Below are 12,173 nucleotides of genomic sequence, written 5' to 3' on the forward strand. Positions count from 1 at the left end.
TTAAACTAATTAAAATGTGAATGCATTTATTTTATTATTTGAATTCGTCGGGTGCTGGTTTGAAATTTGTGAGATTCTTTTTTCTACGTCTCAAGATTGATTTCTTAGTGTCAATTTCAATGACTTGGTATAAAATAGATGGTGAAATTGCAGTCTTTGAAATAAGTCGGTCATTAGGTCGAATACCGACTTTTTTTTTGTTAAGACAGAATTTATTCTTACGATTCAGATTTGGACACTTTGTTTTCCTTTTTTCAAGCAATGCTTAGAAGTCAGAGGAAAACCGACACAACAATGTCACCCAATCAGTCAAATAAGGCGGCATGCAATGCAACTTATACTAATAATATTAGTTTTGATTCTCAGAATCTTGTATCTTGACTTTCGACCAAAGAAATTATAAATGAAAGATTCTTATGAATGCCACGATTCTTCCTTCCTATCACCAAGAGATAATTATTTCTCTATGGAAAAAAAAGTAGAGGATGATAAATAGTAGATTCTCAAGTAATTTTTAATTTTGTTGTACCGAAGGTTTTTATTAAAAAAAAAAAATTATAGTAATTTGGAATTCGGTTATGAGTTGAAATATTTGTAAAAATTATTTATGTTATGATTTAAATTTGAATTCTTTCAAACGTTTCTTTAGCTAAAGTTCATTAAACCACTAGTGCAACAACTTTCTTAATTAGCAAGTAATTTGAGACATGGTCGCATGATATCCAATATGATAGACAAAATAAATTGCATATATAATGTTTTAATAATATTTTACATTAAAATATGCTCAATTTACTAAAATAGTGTACATAATTTCAGTGTTCTAAATTGGTTATAGGTCCTTTAAACCAATGCCTACCACTAAGTATCCAGTAAGAAAGTATAAGAATGATCAAGCATCCAAGTGCAACAGGTGTGTAGTTAAGTGTCTCAATCGTTATTGGGTAGGAAACAGGCAATGAGAAGAGGATGGATATGATCACCACCCAAATAACTGCAACCCACCCAACAATGATTCCATAACGACCCAAGTTGAAAGGCCCTGGAACAAAATACTTTCGTGCCAAGGTCACCCTAAAGAAGATGGGAAGAGCATAAGCAATGTATAAGTCAATCACTGCTATGGACACCATGGCTTCAAATGCCACTATACTTCCAAGAGACTGCAATATATAGTTCAAATAGTGTTAGACATGTGACATAAATAAAATCAAAGACAATCTTGAAGTCTCATATATATATAAATTATGTGTACATACCGTTAGGGCCATGCAAAATGATATAAAAACAGAAAGCCAGACTGCATATATGGGGACATCCTGGTTGTTAACTTTATGCCACAAAGATGAAAATGGCATTGCCCCGTCTCTCGAAAAAGCATAAGCCATCCTGTACAAATTTTAACCAACATAAGTGATTCTACACAAATTTAATCCCTCTTGTATTGGAAGCACTCTGAGAACTGGAATAGTTACCTTGATACGCTGGTAACTGAACCCATACCACAGAAAAAAATGGCAACGGCAACTATTCCCAAGCAAATAATACCTCCAATTCCATTTCCATATCTTGTCTTGAATACTTGATAAAATATCTCAGCAATGGCATATCCACCAGCATCATTGTTTTCACTTAAAAGGTAAGGGATATCAGTAACTGCATAGGTAATACCGATTATGTAACCCCATCCTACAATAATAGATATCCCAACAGCGCTTATAATTCCTTTTGGTCCATTCCTGTCAGCACCTTTAGTTTCCTCTGTCTGAAAAGGAAAGTTTGCAGTAAATAGGAAGTATTTTCAAGGCATGAATTATGCAGATGAAGTAGTATTGTTAAATACTCCCTCCATTTCAAAATGAGTGTCGCTTTAGCCAATTGCACACAGATTAAGGAATGAAATAAAATAGTCAAATGTCATAGCAATTTTACCAAATTATCCTAATCAACTATTGGTTTGTTTTTCATTAAAGAAAAAATAATCCTTTGGAAGTAGTGTAATATAGTATTAATTGAAGGGTACAATTGAAAAGAAAATGTTATTATTGCATTGGAAACTGAAAGTTACATTCATTTTGAAACAATTTTTTTTTATTAAAACGACGCTCATTTTGAAACGAAGGGTACACTCATTTTTTCGCTATAACATTGCTATAGCGCAATTGCACGGCGAAATTTGAACAAATTGCTATTGTTGCGATTAGGCTGCTTAGTACAAAATAGTGTAAAATAGTGGCTATGGAGACGCTATAGCACTCTTGCATGGTAGAATTTGAACAAATCGCCATTTTCTACGGTTTGCAATGGGTGATGATAGGTAGACCATTTTATGTGGCAATCCCACCTTATACACCTCTTGTGGCACAATTTAACTTAAAATAATAAAAAATGAATTCTCTCTCTTGAGTGCCTTTCCCCTTCTCTTTCTTCTCCCTCTCTCTTTACCACCACCACAGTCCACAACAACCAGCGCCGACGCCGGAACTAATAAAACTCAAATCCTGCCGTCACCTCCGCCGACCGTGGTTCCTCCTTCCTTCACCGGCCGTGGCACGTCTTCTCCACACAAAAAAAAAACATTCATAAAAAAAAGGACATAAAAAAATTATGCAAATTTCTCCTTTCGGTGGCCAAGAAGTAGATGCTTCATCTCTTGGATGGGCTATGTCAGCAGTTTCATCTAGAGCATTCAAGTTACATGGTAACAAGCAATCGAATGGGGTAAACTTTGACATTCCCATGATGCTCCCTCTAATTGACATGTGTAATAATAGTTTCAATCCAAATGCTAGAATTGTTCAGGAACAAGAAAGTAGCACAAAGATGTGGGTGAAGGCATGTTATTTCATAGTCTTTCCTTAATGACTCCTCTCCTAGACACATACACTCACACGTCAAATTCTGAGGAATTTTCTTTTTAGAAACAACTATACTTTGGATTTTTCTTTGCTGAGGAATTCAATCTTTGCCATAGGTTGTGGCTGAGAAAGCAATCAAGGAAGACGACCCTTTATTACTTTGCTATGGATGTTTAAGCAATGATCTTTTCCTTCTTGATTATGGATAGGAGAAAACAAAGATACCCTTGGAAAACGAGCAGTATCGTCGGAGATGGAAGTGCGGCGGATGATTTGAGATGAAAGGGGAAGTTTGAGAGAGGGGATGGTCTCTGAATGAATCAGAAAAACAAAATTAAAAATGGGTAAATTTACAAAAATGTCCCTGCCACATGGGGGTGGTACAAGAGTGGTACAAAAAAGAGATGTCTACCAATATTTACTCGTTTGCAATTGACAACATTAAATGTAAGAAAAGTGTAAAAAATATTTACCATATGAGCTGATGCATCATAGCCACTAAGTGTATACTGACTCATTAGAAGTCCCAAGAGAAACATGCAGGGTCTGCTATTGATTCCATCCCCATTTTCAGCATTGAAATGAGTGAAAACAAATTTGTTACTAGCCCTTTCCGTTGCAACAGATGGAATGAGAATCATAAGCACAAAAACACCTAAAAAAATTCCCCATTCCTGTTAGTAATTGAAAAAAAAGGTCTTTGTCACAATGTTTTAAAAATCAAACCAAACAGGTTGGTCTGACTAGATGAACATTGAACCAACCATTACAACAGTTCAGTTATTTTGGCAGTCGATTGCAGTTCTTTCCGGTTTGTGCGGTTCAATACAGTTGAACCACAACTAAGAGATCCCGCTAGTTCGACGTTTGGTTCAATTTTTAAAACAATGTTTTGTCCTAAGAATAAAATAGGGAATTTCTTACCAAAAACATTCCAGATAGCACTGAGTTGTCCTAAGAACGATAACAAAGATATAGGAAGGCTGTTTATTATACCATGAAGGAGCAAAATTGCACCATGGATGGCAATAATTACATATTTAGATGCTACATATCCACCACCATTTTTTCCACCAGTACTAAGGAGAATGATGACCTGAATGAGTTGTGCGAGTGAAAAATCTACACTTGTTGTCCCTGCCCACTGAAAATGAAAAGCAATACAAAGTTATATTTTCAAAATGATTATTGGAAATCTACATCCCACACAAGTTTGACCATGCAGTGAAAATGGAAGATATTGAATTCTAGAACATGTGACTTCTCAACAATACCAGGCCAATAATATTGAACCTGCAGGAAAAGCGAAAAAATGTGATAGTGTCAGGTAAATGAATGTAGGAGGTTGCATGATAGTTTGCATTAAATAGAATCATGTCAGGTGAATGCCATCCCCGCGTGGATCCTCTACAATCGGTTTTATAGTGCACTCAACCATTTTTCTCCCTTAGTGCATGTTTGCTTTGCAGTAGTTTGTCAAAATCACGGCAAGCCACCATGATTTTATAGAAGCTACTGATTGTAGTTTCTGTAAAATTATAGTGACTCGCTGTGATTCTGGTAAACTCACCGTGAAACCAAACATGCACTCACTGTAACGGTCTAGAGCAAGCTGCACTGTAAATCTGACTCTAGAGGATCCATATTAGAATACTACCAACTAATATATTTGATTCCGATACCGAGCTTAAGGTAAATTCATCCATTGTGGGACAAACACTAACTAGAAATGAATCCAAAATCAATCATACGAAAATGATGAAGAAAATTGTTCTAAGGCAATACAGCAAGCGCTGCATGGCATGCGTATCCTATAAAATATTAGGGGCAGAGAGAGAGAGAGTGCTGTTTGTAGAATACCAGCCAGTAATCCAGGAGGCAAAAGGTGCCCATTTGGAGCCAGCAAGTTTGGCACTCCAATAGTAAAGACCACCGGAAGTTGGAAAAGCTGAACAAATTTCAGCCATTGAAAGTGCAACAAGCATGGTAAAAGCAGAAGCCAAAAACCAACCATATTGCATAGAAACTGGGCCACCATAGTTCAACCCAGTGTTGTAGAGGGTGGTGATACCAGTGAGCACTGATATAATAGAAAAAGAGAGTGCAAAGTTTGAAACCACACTGCAGTTGACAACCAGCTCCAATGAATCCAGACCAAAAATATTGGAAGTCAAAATTAAAGGAACAAGAAAGGAGAGAATCTTTACGAGAGGTCGCGCTTGAGTTCTTGTTTGTAACCAAGTTGAAGGAGACGGTTATGACCAGAGTCGAGTGAAACATCACCATTGGTAACAACATGAGCTGGGAGTGTCATGTTTCCTGTGGCAGAGATCTTTCTTGTTTACAGTCAAGAAATAGAGCAGCAAAGAGTCAAAGTGTCTTTGTTATTGTCAAATTTAGGTACATAATATAAATCATAGTTGATTTATTCATCAATCGTTCAAATTATTTGTTTTTCACTCTGACTTGCTCTACGCTTTAGAGACATTCTCAACATAAATGAATATATTTGATGGTACCTAATCAGAAGGTGACTGCCGGTGTCGTGAATGTGGTGGTTGTGACGATGGTTGAATACGTCAGAATGCTTCTTGGAGCGGATGGGAGGGAAGAAAAATTCTACCTTATGACTGCATTGAGTCCCTTATTTTATAGAGGTGGAGGGTTTTACTCTGACGGTTACGAAATCGTAGAGTATAACCGCATGTGAGTTTATTGCGGGAACGTGGAAAGAGACGTTGGGGTTCATTTGAACCGGTCTCTTTCGTTCCGTGCACCCCCTCGCGTGGGAGGGGTGTTTCGCGAGTAATTTTGTCAAACGCGGTGTTTGGACTTTGGATGGTATTGGGCCTAAGTAAATGGGTCAAAGATCCTTTTGCCCGGTCCAGAATAATATTAATATTATGTTGCTTTCTTTTGTCCAAAAGTCCTAATTTAGATCGTTTATTTTGTCCAAAAGTCCTAAATGTGTCACACCAATATAGTCAAACCCACTCTCAGCCGGCTCTCACCATTGATAAATGTTTTATTAATTTATACTACGATATTATCAACCATTTCAGCATTAGTTAATAATATAGATGAAGACAATATAAAAATGAAAATTTGTTTTGAAAAAAATATAAAAAAAATTCCCAGCCACTTTTTCCACACAATCTCAGGAGTTTGTTTACGAAAAATCATACACTTTTTTTATTGTCTCTTTCTTTTCTCGTGTTGCAAGATCATGCATACTTTGATCGCATCCACTGAACATTCTCATGCTAAGTATATCGCAATTGGACAAAAACAAAAACAAAAACAAAAAAAGTAAGGTGGCAGCAAGCAGATAAGTTGGACGAAACATAAACAGCTAACAAAATATTTCAATCCAACAACCATCTAAGAACCAAGGCAATTAACAGAGCGATGCTAAAGTGTCAATTATCTGCAACTGAACCTCCCAAACCCCTATAATTTTTACAGGCTATGGACATCTGATGATCTTTCCTATGTCTTTCTTGCAGTCAATGCATCCTTGCATTTTGTGATAACCCACCGCCTAACATGGGGCTCGAATCCCAGCTATTGCCCCGTGCATCTCCATCATTTTGAGATGGGATATACAAAGATACGGTCTGAAGCTCTGCAGATTGTGCAAGATTAATCTCATTGTTGGCAGGGGGCTGAGCAACATTACGAGATTCGGCTAACATCTGGAAATATGCATGAGGTCCCCAACCTACATATACAATGATATCATATTATGCATAGGGTATAATTCAATAAATAGTTTAATTACGTGCTTATTACGTATTATTGTGACAAACTAAATTAAGTGTTCGTAGGCAATTCTGGTAGATTATGAAAATAACCTTTTTTTTTCTTTTTGAAGGAAAAAAAAAAACCTAGAAGCAGTTTATTGGAATGTTAGAAGTTATTTTTATCAATATATCTAAACATTAGCTTAAGCAATTAAAACACAAGATAAACTCAAATAAATTCTAAATAATCTCTTCTAAATGACTCATAACTTTTAATTTGAAAGTCCAAAAGATATTTAGCGTTGCTCAGAGATGACAAGGAGGCATAGCAGCATTGTTCAGATTTATATAGCATAGGGCAAATATTGGCGTGGACAGGAATAAAATCAAATTGTCATAACAAAAATATCATCACACTATAAAGGAATGATAGGATGAAGGGAATGATTCATGGACATACCATCAATGTCATATGGAGGTGGAAAGAATTGTAAGTAACAAAAGGAAGAAACTGTCGTCCCTGATAAAAGAAGTTAAAGTAAGAAACGTTGCCGAAAGGTTTACAGAAAATATTTATTTACTGAAATACTTGGTCAATTTGGCTTCAATAAACTAACCTATAAGACCTCCAGCAAACACATCTTGCCAATGATGCCAATAATCATCAACACGGGAGACAGCAATCAAAGCTGCCAGGAGGACTGGTAAGAGAACAAGACAGAGCTTTGCAATGTGGCCTCTGCGATCAAACACCCTAACTTTTCCGGATAGATACCAAGAGAGATAAACAAGACCAGCAAAAGACCCTGCATACCCAAAAAATGACTTTCTGAGCTTACATTGTGGCAGTCCATAGAGCTACTGGTAAATTATAAATTGAAAGAAACGGTAGAGAATCATAACATTTTCTATTTTCATTTCTTGTGGTTACTAATAACTACAGAAAGGTCACCCTATTTTCAACTTGGTTCAATCTTTTAAAGATTCATATATGAAATATTGTTAATTTTTTCACTATTTCTTGTACAGTTTTTTTAAAACAAAAATCAATGTAAAAACAAGATGATATTTTTGGGAATATCAGTGACAAGATATGGAAAAAAAAACAGAGAGAGACTACTCAATACATATAAAATGAATCCCTGGACAAAAAATGAAGGGTGAAAAACCAAACGCCACTTAAATATTTCTAAAAAATAGTACCAAAATAAGGAAGCACAAATATTCTTATAACAATTCATTTCCTTTGAAATTAATCCCTGAACTTAAAATTCTATTATAATCCAGAACAACTTCATCCACGGCATACTGTAACTCTGTAAGATTGTCAATTGCATAGATATCATATGGCAACAAGACTATTCAATACACATAAAATGAAGAAATTGGGCAAGTTGCACACAGACCCTAAGTTTGTAAAGAGTACTTACAAGATGTATGCCCACTCGGGAAACTTTTGTGCCCTTCCTTAATAACACTCTTATCTCCGGTACACAGAACATCGCTTGTTACTTTATCAAACACCTGAACATTTCATGAAGTAATGCCATGTTTACTGAGCACATAACTACTTAAAAGAATTATGTAATACATGGTAATTATATTAATAGGACTATTTTGTAGTTGATAAAATTGAACACCCACCCCTGTTCCGTTAGGGAAACAGCGCCAGAAGAAATCCGGGCGTGGCCGTCCAATACCATCTTTGATAGCATCAGTTATCACCGCAGTAATGAGTACAGAAAATAGAAGGCCTGATATGCATTTGGCAATAGTAGCATTATTATGTATCACGGGGAAGAAATAAGGATAGGAAAAACTTTATAAGGTTCAGAAATGCACCCAATAAGGCATGGTGAAAGTCATAAACATCATTCCGGATGAAATAGTAAACAAGAAAGACGGCAAGTGGCAGCAATATTGCAATTATCTGTTCAGAAATTAAAGTCCAAGAGTTAATAATCTTGGGTGTTGACCAAGTCAAGGGCAAACATAACATAATCTCAAATATATAGTAAGGTACAGTTAATGGAGGCAAAACATACCGGAACAGCCCAAAAAGGAATAGTGTTATCTTTCAGTGGGTATCTAAGGTCCGTCATCATATCTTCTCCAACAAAACGGTGAAATGGCTCTATTATATTCAAGACAGCATCAATTACCACAAGAAGCAAAAGAATCAACCAGTCATGCATATGTATCCTTGCAACTCTAGCTCCATGTGATCTGATAGTGTGTACACCCAACTGAATTTCTGGCATTTTTTGCTGCAAATGGCTGAAAGGAAGGTTAGCAGGAATTATGATATAAACGAAAGCACTGCAGTCCGCAAACTTAAGGATATAAAGCTAGAGCGAAAACAGAAAAGAAAACAAAACATAAGAACACTGTTACGGTGACAATTTGCAAATTTGTACTTTTGCAGCTGATCTTCATGGTATCTGATAGACTCGCAATAATAAAGAAAAAAGGAAGGAACTAACGGCAACTTGTAAATAAACTGTAGATAAATTAGGAGTTAGTTGAGAACTAAGTGAGGACTGTAGAGATGGGTTCTCCTAAAAATCACCTCACACTGTATTCTCCCTGGTTGCATTGACCAAAGACTACAAAATAACAATTTAGGTGCCTATGTCCAAAGAATACAAGCAATAGTGTTCATTGTGCTTAGATGTACATGGGCAACTAATGTTGCCGGAACCAAGTTGCGGATCATGTGCTAAAAGTGATTCAGCCATAACCGCGGATTTTGGCCCAAATAGAAGCTCTTTATACCATATTAACAGATCGGACTAAATCCTAGATTATCCAAGGCTATAGATTAATTATCTCTATTTTGACACATCACAAAACAATGTCACAGATTCAAACATTTCTTAAACCTTGTCAATGGCATAAAAAAACCTCCAAAATCAAATTTAGACCTAATCTTTGTCAGCTTCTTGTTTAGGAGAGCTTCTCAATTAAAACAAAAAATTACGAAAAAGGTCGCTATAAGCTTGTAAAGTGTTAATTGAGAGGTAATTTCAACTTATATGCAAAGCCGTTCTTTAATATTGCTCATTTCAAAAGTGATTGTTAATAAGTTAATCTAAATTTGAAGGCTGCTTTGTCTCCATCACCGGAAGAACTGAGAAGAGTATCAATTACAAGAATTCACCACTTATACTATAAAATTAAAATTAAAAAAAAATAATAATATTAATATAAATCCACTTTGTAATCTCTGTGAATAACAAATAAGCATATACAGTTTGCATGCATAGCAAGGGTTTCTTCTTTTTGTTTATTTTAAAAAAATGAGAAGCACACACAAATTCCACTTTAGTATAAATTGAATGAAGCAGAAACTGAGAAACCACCGATCCAAAATCAAACACGAAATTCACAAAGTAAAGCAAAATATTCTAACAAGTTGCACAATAGTTGTGCTGTGGTTTTAATTGATGAGAGAAAAAGAAAGGGAAAAAAAAGCATGAGCAGTAGAGTAGAGAAAGATTCCTACAGTGAAACGCGCGAAAAGAGTAAAGATGATGAAGCACAATGCGATAAGATGAGAGAGAAAGATTCGAGATACCTGCCTGCCTGCAACAGCACGTGCACGAGATTCGATGCGATGCGACGGAGGAAGAAGAAGAAGAAGAAGAAGTAGAAATGATTGGTGGCGAAAATAAGATAAATTCAAAATAATAATGAAAGAGAAGGCGCGTGGGATTATTGGAGTAATGTTTTTTTTTTTGCCTGTTAAACAAAGGGAACGCGGTCTTTTTTCTTTTTTTTTTTTTGCTGTTTAGACGAGGGAATCTTCATTAGAGTAGTGGTTAATTAAGATGACAGCGGATTTAAATCCCTAGGTTTTTGGTAAATAAAGTTTCATTTTTTCATACCTGCAGTCAAAAAAGTTTAGATAGACAAAAACAATGCTGTTCAATATACATTTTCCTTTAATTAAATATTATGCATTGTTCATTACACTATTACGAAAATATTTCATTTAATTATAATTATTTGTCAAACAAACATTTTAATTAATTGAAAAATATCAATATTATTATTTGTGACATTCAGATTCAAACTCAAAATTCCGCAATTGTTTGCATAAATTTAGTGCACAAAATAATAAAAAAAAAATCTCTTTAAAATGCCGTTATAAATTTGGAGATAAATTAGTTTTTAATAAAAGTACACTTATTTTCTTAAAAAAAAAAAAAAAAGTACACTTATTTCTTTGCTAATTTGCTTGGTGATGTGCGCTCTGGCATGGTAAAAGGGAGAACACAAACAAAAACGAGAAAAGCAACATGCATGCACTGGTCCACTCCACAGTCAGGGTGGACTGAAGACAGATCCTGAACCTGCATAATTGAGAAAGAAAAAACGAATGTTTTAATTTTAAAAATCTGAACACCTTTGGCAGCAGATCCTTCAATCACTAATATAAATAAAAAATTACTTTATTCATTTAATAATGTATGTAATCTATAATAAAGATTATGTGCATCATTAAACAAATTAATTATTAGCAATTAATCGATCTCTAACTAAAGGAGGAAAATATTATTAGAGTTATGTAACTCATGATCTAATCGAACTCTAACTCAAATCAACAAATTGAGTTACATAACTCCAATTATATTTAACAAATTGCTTTCGTTTTTCTTGTCTCCCTTTTCCTTTTGGCTTTTCCTTTTGTTTCCTCCTTTTGACTACTCATGCAGACTTATAGTTACTACTGCTAGCATATTAGTTCAGCTACCTTATATCAGAGTTACACTAGTTTTTAAGAGAGTGGTTTACTACTAAATATATTAGCTCACCTATACCCTACAATTTCTGAAAATCCGGTTGCCAAATAATTTATTTAGCTAGATGAATGAATTGAAAAACTATCAACACACCACTTAGATAAAAACAATTTTTTTTAAAATTATTCTATTGATTAAAAATTCATTTTTTTAAGGTGAAGAAGAGCGATGTTTAAAGTTCAAATCTCAACCCTATATATATTATACAATATCTATGTCACCTGAGTTAAGCTTACGAAAAGAAGATAAAGACATGTTTTCTTGATTTTTTTATTAGTATCTAGCTAAATACCATCGTGAAAGGTACATGTTATACCAAGCTTATAAAACAACCAAAAGGGCAATCAAATCAAAGCTTCTTTATGTTCAAAACAAGTAGAGGGTTGTCTCGTGCATACCCTTTATGTGTTCAAAGGGAGACATTGCAACTGCCACTTCATCAAGACTTATGATTGATACAATAATAAAATTTACTTATGGCATTTCTTGTGCTTTTTTGTGCAAACAAGAAGACGATGTACTCGACTTGAGAATTGCATTTTCAGAGTTTGAAATGGTGTGTATGACCATAGAAAAAATGTAGAAGGGGTCTTGTTAACGAGTGTCTCTGGAGTACTCTTTAAGCATGTTGAGTTAAGTAATTATTTTTTTTAAATGTCAAAAGTTTTCAATTTCCAATGCACTGATTACACAAACTTCTATGAAAAGTTACCATTTAAGTTCCTTAACCAGTGCCCCGGAGGCACTAGTTAACATTTCCCATATAG

General features: G+C 34.9%; 2 protein-coding genes across 5 annotated transcripts; both read right to left on the reverse strand.

The window, feature by feature from the left end:
• Positions 1-790: 790 nt before the first annotated feature.
• Positions 791-5,909, reverse strand: LOC25485464 (amino-acid permease BAT1 homolog). The gene is made up of 8 exons (XM_013614678.3): positions 5,066-5,909; positions 4,719-4,979; positions 4,133-4,151; positions 3,783-4,002; positions 3,332-3,513; positions 1,476-1,765; positions 1,260-1,389; positions 791-1,163 (listed from the first exon to the last, which is right to left on the reverse strand). The coding sequence occupies exons 1-8, from the start codon at positions 5,170-5,172 to the stop codon at positions 816-818; spliced, it is 1,557 nt and encodes a 518-aa protein (XP_013470132.1). The 5' UTR covers positions 5,173-5,909; the 3' UTR covers positions 791-815.
• A 278-nt stretch (positions 5,910-6,187) lies between these two features.
• LOC25485465 (lipid phosphate phosphatase 2) lies at positions 6,188-10,331 on the reverse strand. 4 transcript variants are annotated; one of them, XM_013614679.3, is made up of 8 exons: positions 10,179-10,331; positions 8,647-8,868; positions 8,444-8,531; positions 8,246-8,355; positions 8,032-8,125; positions 7,219-7,407; positions 7,062-7,121; positions 6,188-6,579 (listed from the first exon to the last, which is right to left on the reverse strand). In XM_013614679.3, exons 2-8 carry the CDS (start codon positions 8,860-8,862, stop codon positions 6,365-6,367), a joined length of 972 nt encoding a protein of 323 aa, XP_013470133.1. In that variant the 5' UTR covers positions 8,863-8,868; positions 10,179-10,331; the 3' UTR covers positions 6,188-6,364. The 4 variants fall into 4 exon arrangements, with proteins under 4 accessions (XP_013470133.1, XP_024627374.1, XP_024627375.1 ...); XM_024771606.2 differs by having other exon boundaries at positions 8,647-8,878; positions 10,179-10,330; XM_024771607.2 differs by having other exon boundaries at positions 10,183-10,326.
• Positions 10,332-12,173: the final 1,842 nt, after the last annotated feature.

This window comes from Medicago truncatula, chromosome 1, assembly GCF_003473485.1.
Source record: "Medicago truncatula cultivar Jemalong A17 chromosome 1, MtrunA17r5.0-ANR, whole genome shotgun sequence".
Classification (NCBI taxonomy): domain Eukaryota; kingdom Viridiplantae; phylum Streptophyta; class Magnoliopsida; order Fabales; family Fabaceae; genus Medicago; species Medicago truncatula.